General features: G+C 31.1%; 1 protein-coding gene across 1 annotated transcript; it reads left to right on the forward strand.

The window, feature by feature from the left end:
* Window positions 1-9,738: 9,738 nt before the first annotated feature.
* LOC132714486 (uncharacterized) lies at window positions 9,739-17,252 on the forward strand. The gene is made up of 9 exons (XM_060697381.1): window positions 9,739-10,317; window positions 10,870-11,050; window positions 11,302-11,403; window positions 11,559-11,675; window positions 13,024-13,190; window positions 13,548-14,359; window positions 15,115-15,307; window positions 15,622-15,695; window positions 16,448-17,252. The coding sequence occupies exons 1-9, from the start codon at window positions 9,876-9,878 to the stop codon at window positions 17,177-17,179; spliced, it is 2,820 nt and encodes a 939-aa protein (XP_060553364.1). The 5' UTR covers window positions 9,739-9,875; the 3' UTR covers window positions 17,180-17,252.
* The last annotated feature ends 246 nt before the right edge of the window (window positions 17,253-17,498 follow it).

Below are 17,498 nucleotides of genomic sequence, written 5' to 3' on the forward strand. Positions count from 1 at the left end.
ACAACTTGCTTGTTTCCAAACTAGTAACATAACTTACTTAAAGATTGTTATTGCTAAATCGTTATATTAATTAATATCGAACTTAATAATAATGTCGTCCGACAGTGATAAAACTATAATTTTGTTTACATTAAGTCTCTCTAGCAACTGAACAGTAAAGATCCATTAAGTAAATTAATGTACAGCTTCTAAATGACAACGACGTAATAAAATATATGTTTACTGTTTGCATTGTCGATAATTGTGTTTACTTAATGAAAAGAGAGGCCGTGGATGTCTGGTTATATTTTATATCTAAAGTTATAGTTACCAACAGAAGCATACAATAACTTACGACTATAATTACTGCAGGCGTAGAATATATCTACTAGCAAATTTGGTGTTATTGTCCCTGTCACAGTTACAGAGGGAGGAATTAAAACTTTGTGTAATATACATATACCAAGTTTTCATATTACAAGTTCAGGACAGTTGGATAAAAAAGGTTCATACACATTACATGTTGATACCTTTTTAAAACAGATATAAATTTAAACTATTGAAATTTCAATGTTTTAGGTATAAACAACCCTGGAATGATAGTAAAAGTTGTTGATGAATACAACTAACGATGGCATTTATGATCATAAATTACCAATTTGCAAACAAGTTAGTACATGTTTCAAAATGCAACTTAATGTGTTAACCTTGTCATTACACAAAATAGTTTTCTATTATAGTTTTGAGTCAGACGTGATAATAAAGATCTTTTATTGGTTTTCTAAACAACCAGTTAACCAAATGGGGTTACAGGTAGAATTAACACAGTCATATACTCACAATATTATTATCAAACATTTACATTGTTATGATGCCACTACTAGAGCATCAAATATGCAAACTAGTTATTAAATATCTTTTATTCGCAAATGAATTACCAGTATTTGGCCACATTTGAAATTGTTTCAACGACTTTGTGTCGCGTAACTATACACGCCATGCTTTCCAAAATGTACAACAATTTGAAATGATATTACATACAGATATTACATACTGATTGATATATGGAGTTAATTATTGTCACACTTTTCCCCAAGATAATTGACATTCGAAAATGTATTGATCAGTTTAGAACTGATATTTGAGGAATACCATTGACTTTGTATGACAGAATGTTCTTTCACTTACAGACATACTCTTTACACAAACAAATAATGACCGTTTTCCACCGATATATAAAGGACAAACAACTTGTATATGCATGAAGTTGCACCTCCCGGGCTTAATTTAAGGACAAATGGGCAAATTTCAAGATCGCTTGTATGTCTAAGAATAAAACATATTTGACCATTAAATCAAAGTTCATTGGCACAGGAACTAAACATGTTGTTTGCAGTTAAACATTGCAGAATTGTAAATGACATATTAATTTCCATATTGAATAGTCGGATGTCAAAGTGTCTAGGACATGTGATTCGAAATAATAAAATGGCATGGAATCTTAATGCGCTGTCCTGAAACGTGTGTGTATATGTACATCTATAAATTATGATCAAGGTCATTCTGCCTCTTAAAACTGGCTATTTGATAAAATAACATTGACTTAGGGATTTCAGTCTTAGTATGTAAATGCACCCTGATGAGCTCTGTTCTCTGAACGTTTCCATTCAAGGAGTCAAATTCAATATAAAAATTCTTAAATATCATCTCGTTTTTCTTTATTTTAATTTGCACTTTACTATCCAGCAAAGTGGAACGCGCTGTTCCCCGAGAAGTATTGATATATTTGTGTGTGACATTTGCAGAAAGGATAAGGTTGATATCAATCATATGTCTTTGTTCATTATACAAGGGAATTCTTGAAATTAGTGCTAAGAGGTATCTGCTTATTGGAAATCGCCATAAAATATATCTAGGAATTGCAAAATAAATTAAGAGAAACGTAATGCATTAAAGACTACACACAAAATAAAAGAAAAATAGCCTTAATAATCGTCGTTTTCGGCATTTATTGTAAATAAGTACTGTAGACCTTGATAAATTGAGCCAGTGTGAAATGGTGGAAATGAAATAAAATATTAAATACAAGTAACAAACTAGCACCGGCTTATGTCAAGAAAAACGGTGTAATTTTTTCAGTGACAGTTGCCGTAATTTATGTTTATGTAAGAGAAAGACAATGTGCAGAACTATATAAATCGGCATATTAAAGGGATTGTTATACGTGTAAACGACGTAGGTTTCTCAGCATATGAATTATCAGATTTAACATTTTTATTGAAATATTGAATATTTGAGTAAATTTCCTCAATCATGATGGAATCTTTCTTTTAATTAAGATAAATGCCGACAAGCTTTATTAAAATAATCATTTTTTTACGTGACACATTCTTTAAACACAATTAATATCTGTATCAATAATGCATATATATTGATTCATTTGGGATAGGATAAAGGGTAACTTAAGAATAAATGAAATAAATCAAATCTATAAATAAATATAAAAACAATTAAATAAATAAATTAAATAAAAAAATGAAGTTATTATAAAGAGATTCTCTTTAAACTATATTTTACTCTAAAATTATATTGGATAAAATGTTTCATTTTTCGTTGACAAATAAATTCATTTAAACTTTATTACTGACAAATGTTCGAGTCTACTTTAAGTGAAGAAGGGAAAGTTGTTTTATCTTTCAAATTGATGACAAGTACGAACATTTGATTTTGTACATGTCATGGTTTAATTATTTACTTTTATTGTGATTTCATAGCTGTCTGTTGTTTTAAACACAACAAAAAAACTTTAACGCATTTCTTCTGTAAACACTATAAAATCACTTAAATTAACCGGAAATTGATCAAAACATATTTAGTCCTGATGATAATGCACACGCAAACATTCTTGTTTAATTACGAGCAATAGAGTATTCGATATAGTATTGAATTCTCTTAACAATCCTTCTGTTTATTTTCTTTTAGTAATTTTACTCCGAAATTATTTTTTCTCAGAAATAACGGTAATTGATTTCAACAATGACTCAAATGCTAAATAAATCTGAAAATCACTCACAATAAACAGGTATAAGGGCTAATTGTAGAATTCACATCTACATAGATTAAATATGTCTTTCAATTAATTCTCTGCACCAAACACAAATGTTAATAAAAAAGATAATAGGCAGAATTTTATGCCTAATAGATTTACAATATTGTCAAATGTCATATACAAAATGAATGAGTTATAAATGGTAATAACGAGCTCAATGTTTTTAAGTGATATGTACTTTAATGTTATTTAAAATCATTTGAATGAACTGTATGTTTCACAATGATATTGAGGTTCTTGTAATTCTTGTAATAAGTAAACGGAATAGATAGCGTATGATAAATATACACAGGGTAGCACTTTGAAAACAAATTGTATTTTCATTAACACGTACTGTATGTAAATGCATGTTGACATATATGTTCTGTTTTGACAAATCAAGGCTGTCTGTTTTCAGAAAGCAAACAAAAAAGATCAAAGAAAGCTTTGTATTATGTATATGTAAGATGTGTATATTGCTAGCATTCGAAAATTTGTGTTTCTCTGTCAAACATATTTCATATCGACTTGCATGAGATGATAACAACAACAACAAAACAGTTACAAAATATCCACCACCAAAACCAATAATTAAAAATCTTTTATAAAAACTTACATTTGCGAATTATGGATAAAACAAATTTCTCAAAACTCATTTTAAAAGATAAAGTACAATGCTTTGAATAATGCATTGTTAAATAGAAATTCAAATTAAAATTTAATTGATATGTTTCTATAGCGACCTTTCTAGCAAAACCAATAATGTTTCTATATCGAACGCCAGTTGTTTTTTTAAATGACACTATATATTGATATTGTGACCACCTATAGTGTGTAGAATTTAAAACATAACGTATCTTCTTAATGTGAAGTCAAAACAAGTTTATGTTATATCTGCACAGAAACTGTGTTTTTAATTATCAATATGTTCATATACCAAATTTGAGCATAGTACATCTTTAAGGATCATAGCAAACCGAAAACATTAACATATACTACATGCTTAACTTGATATATATAAATCATTTCAAAACAATAAAAAAAAAGAATAAATGGTGTATAGATTAATGTTATATAAACTCTAGAATCTGCCTTACAATTATATGTTTTTTTATAGAAAAACTTTGATTATTTAGTTAACTATATCTCATTAACCCATGTTAAGACAGCTGCTGATAACATAAGTCTTGATGTTGTTGTTGTTTTTGTTTGTTATTTTTAATGGAGCAATAAATGCCTCAACTAGCATTTCCATTTACCGTCTTAAACAAATTAAATCAAATTATATTACATTTTATTGGTTTGGTGAGTATTTATAAGGATTAGTTTTTGCTTTATTTGGAGGTTTTGTGCACTATATTTAATTTGTAATAATCAATTGCTTTAAGGGAAAGATACCTGTACAAAAATAATAATTACACAACTAAGTCTAAAATATTAAATTATAATTTGATATAATACATTTTTGACAAAACAACAAAAAAGCGTGCATATACATATGAACATTAATAACGTAATTATAATTATAGATGTGCAATTTACTACTTTTGCCATTCTTATTCTGATCAATAAAATCATCTCGTTGTATCGTTATTGAAGTTCACCATATCGCATAATAAGACTTTCACAGTATTTTGTTCAGAAAAGTTCCGATCAAAGTCCTAATGATACCAAATGAATGACAGACATTCAAAATATGTAATATATACACCTGGAAATAAGTTAAGTTCTTTGCACATTTAAATTGGTTGTGATTGAGAGCACTGTCATTAGATGACGGACGACTTAATTGAGCTTGATAAGTAGCAATACCAATTTAGTAATCATAAACCAGTAAGTTTATGGGTTTAGTTTATTCTTTACCAAATTATTGACGCATAAGCAAATGTGTTGTTTTACCCATGTAAGTTGTTTATAAGTATGGTGTTGGAGTTGTAATAACATTTATTGGTTGATATTTTTGGTAAATGGTGACGATTATGTAACCTTAAATGACATTATGTAGCCTAATATTTAATAACGTAGACGCTAGCAAACATTAGACGCCTTACTGGTAGTATGAGGAGAAGGGTTGAGGTTATTATCCGGGAACGTGGCGGTTTCATTTATATTTTTTCATTGTTATAGTAAATACACTAGCCTAGAAATGTGAAAAAACGTTTCTCGACATATGTAAGTATATAACCTTTCCCTAGACTGTAGCTATAACTGCAATAACAAAACACTTGGACACAATATACGCTTTTAAAGATCAACGTAACATTCCCTCTCGGTGTGCAACATCACGTTGAAATGAACATAGAAATGAATACTTTATGAAATTTGGAAATAAAAACGTGCAAAAGTAAAAAATTGACGATCTAATTAATATCATTAAACATCAAATTTATACATAGTCTGTAATGAACTTTACTTGGCTACAATAAAAGACAATTACGTAAATTAATGCACAGCTAATAAACGATAATGATGTCATAAATGATTAATAAAATCATACTGTTTATATAGTCAACATTTGCGATAAACCTAATGGAATGAGAAGCAACAGTCTGTGTCAATACTTAATTAATATAAACGTCTGATGCATTTATTACTTTGAAACATGTTATGAGTGCACTAGACTAGTCAACAATTTGATGCAAGCGCATACATTTCTCATAACAGTTGCTAGTCATAGATTTGATTATTAAATGTATTGAATCTATTTATATTTAATGTTTTTTTTTCCATATTTTTGTACAAAGTTCTGTTTTACTGATTGATGATTGTGGAACGTTTTATTATAATAATCGTCAAATTAAACAAATTTGCCGGGTTATATGTTCCAGTGTAAACGGTTGTAAGCATTACCTCGTATATAAGTGAAATGGCTTTTAAAGTGCTGTTTAGTTAATTAAAAAGATAAATCACCAAACCAATTGAAGTATCACAATTTTTTTTATTAACAACACTAAATAACTCGTTTAAGCTAATCATATTCTTCCAAGGAAATGTTATAAAAAACGAAAAGCAGGTGTTTTGAAATTGAAATTAGTGTTGCGTTTAATCGTGTTTTGATAACACCTAATTGAAAAGATAAAATTTAAAATAATTAAATAAAAAAAGCTCTCGGGAAAACATGCTTCTTGAATTTTTACTCAAAGCTTAATGCCTGAATTTTCAAGACTTGTGTTGCTGCGGTTAAAGATACTCATTACCTAAATTCGTTGTTGTTATCCCTGTACCTTCATTATTATTTATTTTTGCACATTAAGTGTTTGACTATTGAAAATCGTTTCTGCCGGTGCAAAGAAACGTTACACTTTTCTATAATCGATCAAGGACAAACTCAATCAAACGGAGTCTGCTCCCTCGGAGTCTGCTTATTATCTGCAATATATAAAGTTACGTTATATCGAATAATACGTCTTATAATTATTATGTCATACTCTATAAACCTAATATGTGTGGTATTACAGACCTTCAATTACTTATCAATTCGTTCTAAGAGTTTCTTCTTCGGTCGTGCTATATTACAGTTACATTGTGCTATATTATGAGTGTACACCTTTGTCACTACTTTTTTGTTTGAGCATGTTTAGAGTTTACTTTTTTAAGTTAGTATATCAGTAAAAGTAATCCTCAACATTGCTGCAATATAGATACCATAAATGTTAAAAAAGGAAATACAAATGCTCCTGTTCTAAACTTGATATTACAAGTACAATAAGATGTCGTCAATCAGTCTGACAATTGAGATATTATGCACCACACTAAATGCATAAAGGTTAGTTAAATGATAAAACTGATACTTAATGCGCAAAAATGGACATCACTATTTTCATAATGAGATTCAAATTACACAATTACCCATACAAATTTACGAATGATTTTTTGAAATTAACTTGTTGTTTGAATAATAGAAATATTATCATTATTATTATTATTATTATTATTATTATTATTATTATAAACCAGTTAAATATGATAACAAGATCAACAAGGAAAGGCGGCATTCAATGAACGGAACCCACGCACGACCCAAGAACCAGTGGCAAAGAGCCCAGGAGGACCCTTAACAAAAACAGGAATGTATCTTAAATTTAGTTCATGAATATTTGACGTAAACATAGTATGTATAGAAAGAAAGCAAGAACAAGTCGATATGATATGTATAGTTTTTTTAGATATTTATATTTTGTTACCATTTATTTGAAATTTGTTGAATACTGATTACGGAGAAAGTTTCCAAAAAAAGCTTTACAAGCTTCCTACTCAGTCCGTAAATTATATTTTATGTACTTTATAATGTAAATGAGTGAATTATAAATGAAATATTGTTTAAACTAAAAACGGAACAATTTCTAAAATATGATTAAAGGTACCATGATCTCCATTAGCTATGTATAAGCGAACAAAAATGACCACTGCTGTATGCCAAACATTTATGTTAAACACTCGGATTATTTATCTCCTAATGGTTTCGTTTGTGAAAACGGTATTCGTTTTCAAATAAAAAAAGCGTTGATCCCTCGAAAACATCAAAATCAACAATAGTACATATATATTTTGAAAATGGCAGACTGTGTTTAATTGAGTCGGTTCAAAAAATGCCAAACCCAACAATCTATGTGTGTTTCATTTACTATAACCCAAATGTGAACCGAACAATTTCTGTGTGTTTATTATACTATAAACCAATGGATACTACCTAGAATATTGTCTGTTGAAATTCTTTACTCATAGAGGACAAAGTGACTTCAAATAACTAAATGATGTTTCTGACAAGATTTGCAAAGTAAAGGCACAAAGACAAAAACATAGACAATACTTACTTAACATAATCAATCACTTATATATAATATCGTTTCCCTTCCAGATATATAGATACTTTATTGTCTGTCTTCTAGCGATGTCTATACTAGCTTGCGTTTGTTCCAATATGCTATTTTGTTAATTAAAATGCCAGTTTGAGTAGCCTTTTGTACGGGCTTATATCACATGCCACATAGATTCAAATTAATTATAAAAAACAGAAATACTTTAAAGCAGCATCCATGCTCATTTTCATTTTATTATTTAAAATGGTTTTAGAAGCAAAATATTGTGAAAAGACAAAAAGGTTAGATACACATTGCAAACGGCTCTTGTAATTCACGTTAATTACCAAAAAGATATCAACATATATGAACAGAATAGCCCTTATTGCGTTAGTCACACAGAGGAAGAATGGTAGTTAATACTGCAACATTAGTAATCGAATACTGATACCATTAATAATGAAAGTACTGAATAAATTTAAGTAATATTATTTAAGAAATGTAAAATTTAAGATGTCATGTTTACAAGATCCAAACGTAGTATCATTCAACTTAAAAGCTGTTCATACTCATACTAGAAGTTTCTCATGTACAGACTCGATAATGACAAACCGAGCCTGCAATTTCCATTTAATTTGGTTGTGAACAATGCTTCCGAGAGATCACCTTTCTTCCAAACTTTTATACTAAATTCCTTTCTTTGCTAAAAGCAAATGCCATTTTGTATCCAATACCAAAATGTATAAAAAATTACAATTCTTATACATAAGGTCGCATGATTTACTTGTGGTTAATGAAAAATAAATATCAGCTACGTTAATATAAAATATGAAAACAAAATTAAACAAGGAAAGGCGTCATTAAATTTGAATGATCTTATCAACGACAGCAATATTATATTCAGTCAAAAAGTTTAAGAAAATAAGTGTTTATTTTCACTTTGTAAGATAGTTGGTAAATTAAAATATATAATGAAAGAATAAGAAGTTAAAGTTAGATAAAGCAAAAAGGTAAAGCTGCATTCTTCGTTTTTATACGTAAAAAGCGGTAAGCCTCAAAGAAGGTGAATCGCTCGTTGTTAACTCAATTTTGAAGACGTTTAAAATTAGTTTTTAAATCATGTGTATAAATATTCCTTTAAATTGATTATTATACTTTTATTGATAATTACTATTATATGATAATAATTCAATTATGTAATTAGGCCCAAACATTGTAAAATATATGTGCACGAGAGGTTTCATTATTTGGACATAAATTGTCTTTGTCCTTTTATTCTAAACAGATATTCGACGTTATTCGTCTTTAAATTGAAATACACCTAACATCACTTAGAAATGTGTCACGTTTACGAATCGCGTCATTAAATACTCAACCAGTTTACACCAAAATTTAACGTCAAAGGTCAAATAAGTACGTTTTATACTCATTATGTGTAAGAGTGTTTCATTTATAATTCTTAAAGCTGCATGCCTCCAGATGAGTCCAAATATTTAAATATAATCAAACTTGAGAAATATGTATTACTATTTTTCTAAAAGTAAAATGATGCAAGATACAAGTAATATTTATTTTAAATGTTATGTGCAATTAATGACTGATTTTTCAGTATTTCCAACTATATTTCTACTGCGTTACTAACGCAGTAAGGCATGTTTATGCATATTTTGACAACATTTTGTTAATTTATGTGGGTTGTAAGTGACATTGATACTGTGTAAATTACTTCCTTTTGGTTATTCCACAATATTATAGTACATTCAAATACATTTTCAAAATTTTCAAGAAAATTAGCATGAAGAATGGAGGTGTGCTGCTTTAAAAGCGCGTTAAGGTATTAGACCCCTAATGAAATCGGCAATCTTCGACAAATACCGCCATATCTCGCCATTTATCGTAACGAACTTCGTTTGTTTACGAGTAAAGTCGGAATTCTAATAATAGCGGATATCCCCGGTCACGTGGTAGTATTCCCCAAGAAAATGACGTAATTTCCGTAGATATCTAACATGGCGTCTCACAGTCGTGATACGCTGGGGCGATTCAAAAAAAGTGTAAAAAGATGCAGAAAACCTAAGTATTCGGACTTAATCATTGAACACAACTATAGTACAGGTAACCAGTATTTCGGGGCAACCAACAAAGCAGCATCTCTTCCTAAATCGGTTGATACTGACGGTTGGAAGGAGGGAAGGAGAATCGTTGAGTTTGGCGTTCTGCTGTCAAATCTTAGATCTTGCAAAAAGTGTCGACTTGGACCGGTGCCGTTAACATTTGACAACGTGTTAGGTGAACTTAAAAAGGGTGTGTCTGGATATTTGTATGTGAAATGTCAAAACATAGAATGCGGTCATGTGAATTGTGTTCCCTATGGAAAAACACATAGATTGAAGACCTGTACTGGGAAAGTTGGAATGCCATGTTTCGTTGTCAACACAAAATTAGGAACAGGTAAGTGATTTATGTATTGCATCATACTTTAGATGAAGTACTATACTGATAATGAATTCATAGATGTAAGGTCTCGTACCAAAATGAATATACATGTATCTACATGTCTTCCAATAATGTCAACATGTAAAATTATGAGAGAATTTATGCGGACCGAAGCCGGACCGAATGTATGTGTGTAAGATTTATAAATAATTTATTACATAGAATATATGTATATTGTTTGTGTTGAACCATAAAACACTACTCCTTATTGTGAAATTGTTGATAAACATCCCTTGAAACAGTTTTAACTTCCCCAAAGTCATGATAAAACGTTACTAAACAATGCAATTTTTAGTAAGAATCCTACAGGTACATTTATAAAAAAGACACAGTTTACACTTGGCTGCCAATACACACGGTCACATACATGAGGCAGCTAAAAATAGCTCTATATAAATACAATGTGTTATTTTCAGGGTTATGTAAATAATCCATGAAGTGTTTTTGGACAAAATATTTGTATTCTAAAATGAAATATTAAATTTGTTTCTTTTCATTTTCTTACAGCAATGATTGATAGTGTAGGTGGGCCGGTGAGGGTCAACAATTTGTTGTCAACACTCAATATACCCACAATTGGAAATAAGAACATGAAAAAAATGGAGAGACGTGCTGGAAATATTATTGAGACAGTGGCTTCCATGTCGACAGAATCTGCTGCAAAAGAAACATTTATCAAGGAAATGGAGTAAGACACATTTAAAATGATATTTCCTAAATAGTGTAATTGAATTCGAAGAATTTCAAAAATTATTTAAACAATTTTGTTTTCTTAACCGAGCTGTTTTAACATGTTACTCTATATTCATGTACATATTTTTTTTCAAAATAACATGGATGTGTAATTGTTCTTAAAAAAAGTATTTATTTCTACATGACGAACTTACCTTCATTGGTTTAAGACTAAAATTCTTATTAAATACATGCATTCTTTTTAAGGGATGTGCGTCATGAAGAATCAATGCTATCAGAACACAACATGGAAGGTCTTATTGAAGATCTTGGCGTATGTCCTTTGCCAGATGCCTCGCCAGCACTAAAGTGAGTACTGGTAGTTTGTTTTTTGTTTATTTACGAACTTAAAGGACTATGCAAAACTAACTGGTGTTGTTGAATTGTTTGTGTTGGGTCAGTTGCTTCCATATATGAATATCTCTCCATATACTGTATGTACATATGTATTTTTTTTATTCAAGGTCTATTCTTCAGTCAGATGCTAAAGTTACAAATGACAGTGAATGGTCAGATGTAGACAATTGTGAAGAACAATCCACAACAATACATGATCATCAAACGAAAATGCCTATGAAACTGTAAGTTGAAATCTATGATGTTTTTCTTTATATATTTATTATATTTATATATATATATCATGGTCTAGCAATTCAAAGATAATACTATGATAATTAAGCAATGCTATTTGGGTCGTCTTCAATAGAAACAATTTGATGTATCTTCTTGTGATCAATAATCGATAAGCAGTCTGAAATATTTCATAGTAGTGATTACCAAAATTGGTCAGAAAAAGTAGTGCAATCAGCATTAATAATTAACAAAACTCATTCTGGTATGAACTTTGCGTTATAATATATTATCTATAAATTACTTATTTTTAATTCATTGGTGTATCTTCAATATTTGAAAATATAACGTTTAAAGATGATTGATTTTTGTTTCGCCTCTACGGAGTAGTGGCGACATATAGGGATCACTTCTCCGTCGTCTGTCTGTCCGTCTGTCTGTCTGTCTGTCTGTCCGTGCGTCCGTCACAAAACTTGTCCGGACTACTCCTCATAAACTACTGGTGCATTTTCATCCAAACTTTACAATGATCTGTACCAAGTCTAGTTATGCATATCATCAGCATTTTTTGGTTCAATGATTTTTGTCAGAGTTATGGCCCTTTAATGATTTTTATTTTTAAGGTTTTGTCCAGACTACCCCTATTATACCACTTATGCAATTTCAATGAAACTTTACAGGATTGTTCTGTAGCTCAAGTCCTTGCGCATATTGCAAGGGTTTTCCGGTTGAATGATTTTTGGCCGAGTTATGGCCCTTTGATAAAAAGGTTTCTTTTTCTGTGTGTTGCCAGGTACACAAAAGCTTGTCCGGACTACTCCTCATTTACTACAGGTGCAATTTCATCCAAACTTTACAGGAATGATCAGTACCAAGTCTAGTTGTGCATATTGTCAGCATTTTCCGGTTCAATGATTTTTGTTTGAGTTATGGCCCTTTAATAATTTTTATTTTTAAAGTTTGTCCGGACTACTTCTCTTATACCACTTATGCAATTTCAATGAAACTTTACAGGATTGATCTGTAGCTCAAGTCCTTGCGCATATTGCACGGGTTTTCCGGTTGAATGATTTTTGGCTGAGTTATAGCCCTTTGATAAAAAGTTGTTTTTTTTCTGTGTGTTGCCAGATACGCAAAAGCTTGTCCGGACTACTCCTCATAAACTACCGGTGCAATTTTATCCAAACTTTACAGGAATGATCAGTACCAAGTCTAGTTGTGCACTGTCCGTCTGTCTGTCCGTCTGTCACAAAATTTGTCCCAACATGAAATTGGCCATCATGAGGCGACACATGTGATTACTGATCGCTCTTGTTAATATCCAGAAAATATTTTTGAAATATATTTTTACAATTACAGTTCTCACAGACAGTCAAAGTTTAAAAACAAAATCAGAAGTGGTCCACATCTTGAAAAACCCCACAGCAGATTAAGACTTTCCCCGAAATTTCCCTGTAAAACTCGCAGTGGTATGTCCTGTGCAGTAGATACTGCCTGGCATAAAAGAGGATTTGACAGTTTAACATGTAAGTAAAAAAAGATTTTTTTTTCTGTGTTATCATGTCAGTTATTATTTATAATTTGTCAGAAAAGTATCTGTGTATGTTTAACCACTGTTATTGATGTATAATTGAAAAAGTGTGTTTTGCATAAAAGGAAGACTGGTTAGTCAACATAGTTCATTCAAACTGTGGCATTTAGAAGAAAAATCCTAATGGTTATTTGAATTACCATGGTTTTAACTTTGAGCTCTGACCTGGCTGTCATGTTCACATCATGCATTATTTTTTGTTATTTTGGTGTGTTTTTTTTAACATAATACATTGATTTTTTAACTAAGTTAGATAAACTCCTAATATATTTGTTGTGTTTTTATCATGCAGCCCACACTTTCTTCATGGGAAAAGCAAAGTATGGAAAGAAAGTTTTAAAGACAATAGTAAGCCACCGTACGTGTGGAACATGTAAATGGTGGAAACGTAATAGACCGGGTCATCAAGTAAGAAAACATAGGTGTGTGCATACACACAGTGGAAGTGCCAAACTCATGGAAAGTGTAAGTGGCGAGCAGGGTGTTAAAGAACTCATAGAACAAGGTACACCTGTAGAATACCTCGAAGGTGATGGGGACAACACACTAATAGCTTGTTTGAAAGGGAACTTAAATTTAACAATGAAGAAACGATTTGATAAAAATCACATTGTGAAAAATGTTGGAAAGCGATTATATCAATTGGCTGCAGAGAAAGGAATTAAGTTGAGCAAAAATGTTATTATTCACATTCAGAAATGCCTGAAATATGTATTCTCCAAAAACCAAGGTGATCCAGTTGGAATGGAGGACAATCTAAAGGCAGTTATTCCACATCAGTTTGGGGATCACTCTTTCTGTCAGTCCAGATTTTGTGGATATAAAAGAAAGCCTGGTGAGAAGTACTCCCACAGAAGTCTGCCATATAAGATCCCTCTGAAAGATGAAAACCTTCGATCAAGACTTGAAGTGATTTTTCAACCTCTTTTATTAAATGCTACACAGTATGCTGACCTAGGTTCAAGCCAGCAGTGCGAACATGGTAACAGAGAAGTAACACTCCGTGCACCCAAGTCTTTACATTATGGCAATTCAGAATCCCTTGATCACCGTGTACATGCTACATCTGCTTTCATCAATGAGGGGAGAAAGAATATTGTCCAGGTATGAACAAAGTTTCAGGTTTCATTTGAAGTGACTGTTCATATTCCTCAATTTTTTTTTAAATGTTATCTATAAACAAATAACAACAATATGAACCGTCACTTTAACCATATATGTTTTTTGTTTTTGTTTTTTTTTGTTACAATTTATTTTTAAAGAATGTTGTCCTTCCTCCTTTTTTAAAGTTTACAAAATTTTAAGCGAAATATAAAATTTTGCAAAATTCAATAAAATAATACATTATTCACGTACAGATGCAATTAAAATTCTCTCAAATTCCTGTGTTAATTGATGTAAATTAATTGATACTAAAATGAAGGAAACATAAAAGTTCATGTTTTTTGTTCTGTTTATTTGTTATTGTTCATTTGTTATATGTTGAATTTGCAATTTTACTTGTTATAGATGCAGTTACATTGTTGCAGATTCCCTGATCACTAGTTTTTGTGTTCCTCTTAAACAGTTGTTGGTGATCAAGTTTTCAGTTCATAATTGGATGTAAGTTTTTATTTATCACTTTTTATGCTTCATCAATATGTTAATTACAATAAATAGTTTTTACTTAGAAATATACTGACAAAAGCGTAAGTTGTAGACTTCAGTGATTATGTTTACAACTATATAACAATAATTAAATTTTATTTAAAAATAAAGAAACTCTCTTAGAGCACAGTACTGGAACAATAATTATACATTTATATATGGTTGGCATTTATCTACCTGCAATGTAACAAAACATTTAACACTTTTGACAGGCAAATGAAACAGCTGGGTTGTCACCTGGGGTACACACTGTGAAATATGCTGAAAAGTGTGCACAACACAGAAAGAGGTCATCGGAAAAGTCAATGTTACCTTCAACAAAACGTAGGCGTCTCATTTTAAAGCAGGAACGAGCTATCACCCAGGGTGCTCAAGAAGCCTTAGAGGGAATTTCCTATCAATCAGGTACTTACAAACTCTTCTTATCTTATATTAATGGATTCCAACTCAGTTTTCATGAAAATTATAAGCTTATTTTTGTGTTAGAATAACTTCAACTCTGCTTTTCATCATATGAGAATACATCTGTTGTTAGAAAATGAAAATGGTTGATGCCCATGTCAGAAGGTGAATATATAAAAAAAATACAACAGCTTTAAATGGTTTTCTTCAAAATAATTCAGCTAAAGATTCTGAGGTGATGAATGATAAGGAAAACATCAAACTGTTTGCCATACTTTAAACAAAAGAATGCATTTTTATTTTATTTTTTGTCATAGGCATTGGTCATGAACATGATGTTGATGTAGACAAACTTCCCGATGCAGTTCCTCGAGGAGATTTTAAACCTGTGGTATACACTCCCTCAGACCAAGCTACATTTGTTACATTTGATTTAGAGACTACAGATCTAAGTAAGTAATTGCTTTTTTTCTAAAACACCATCAACATACTTTACTTAGGGGCGTCCGTGGCCGAGTGGTTAAGGTCGTTGACTTCAAACCACTTGCCCCTCACCGCTGTGGGTTCGAATCTCGACAGGGACTTTGGATTCTTATATGTGAGGAAGCTATCCAGCTAGCTTACAAAACGTCGTTGGTTATACTCAGGTACCCGTTCGTGCCAGAAATAATTCAGGGAAGGGCACCTGAGGTCTTCCTCCACCAGTAAAGCTGGAATGTCGCGATGTGACCTATACTGTGTCGATGTGATGTTAAACCCAATACAAACAAACAAATATTCTTTACTTATTGTTTAGACTAGAGATTATTGTAACAAGGATACTTTCATAGTGAAGTTTATTTTCTTGCAACAAATGTACTGTTCTTTAATGAGGTTGTCGCTGTAAAGAGGGCCATTTTATATATCTTACACAGTAAACACCTCATTCTTATCAAAAAATGAAGGCTTATCATTTGATTGGTTTTATACTTCACAGGATTCTATTAAAAATTTTATTATGAAACAGATTATGTATTGCACTCTATGAATCTATGGTGTTTTATATATTTTCAGTCCGTGGAAGTATCATTCCTCACATGACACAGATATCAGCAATAGATTACGACACTGGTGATACCTTTTGATAAGTATGTAACACCAAAGATGCCAATAACAACAACTGCGCAACAAGTGACTGGCATTGTGGTTACTGATTCATTTATGAAGGTTCATGGAACTTTAGTGGAATCTTTGCCTATCAAGGAAGCCTTACATCAGTTCATAAAATGGCTAGAAAGCAAGTCAAATGTTTTCCTTATTGCCCACAATGGTAGGCGGTTTGACTTTCCCGTCCTCTTATCTGTTTTAAAGACAGTGGATTTTCTAGATTCTTTTTACTATTGTACCCTGGGACTTATTGACACTCTTCCAGTTTTTAAAAAGGTTTTTCCTGGTGAATCCCATAAACAAGAAGATTTAGTGGTTCGTCATCTTCATACTACGTATAGTGCACACAATGCTATAGAGGATGTTACATTTTTACGTAAACTCCTTATGTTTACAAAGTTGTCAAAGCAGGAAATTATCAAATTCAGCTTTTCACCAAAAGCCATGTACAATTCACTTATGTTTAACAGGGAGAAAGCCAAGAATATCAGAAGTTTAGATATCCTGATTTCAAGTGGTATTTGCAAGTTAGCCACAGCAGAGAACATAGCTGGGTCTGGACTAAACTTCAATCATCTTCAGAGAATATACTCACGTGAAGGAGAAGATGGACTTCTTATTACCTTTACAGTTAAAAATTCTGAATGTCAACCAAGAGTGACAAACTCAAAACGTGTTCTAGAAGCTATAATACCTAAACTGGTAGACTTATTTAGGAAAAGTGAGTGAACTGTAAATCAAACAGGAAGACTTATGGAAAAGTGAGTGACATTACATATAGAACTGTAAACAAAGGACCACAACTACCCGTATTGTCAGTGTTATATATTGTTATTTTTATGATACTATATGTTGAAGGAAATAATGATTGAGGATATTAGTTTTTTCTGAGTGAATATACTATGTAACACAATGAAAGATGAGAGAAAATTGCAATTTTTTTACGAGTGCCTAGCACAATTGAGAATTTGAATATTTTTTACTTTGATGTGTGATTAATATCATTTTCACTCAAACAAACAAGTCATTTTTATATTTTATTTTAAAA

The sequence above is a fragment of the Ruditapes philippinarum genome, unplaced genomic scaffold, assembly GCF_026571515.1.
Source record: "Ruditapes philippinarum isolate M1 unplaced genomic scaffold, ASM2657151v2 ctg3942_1_1_1_1, whole genome shotgun sequence".
NCBI lineage: Eukaryota > Metazoa > Mollusca > Bivalvia > Venerida > Veneridae > Ruditapes > Ruditapes philippinarum.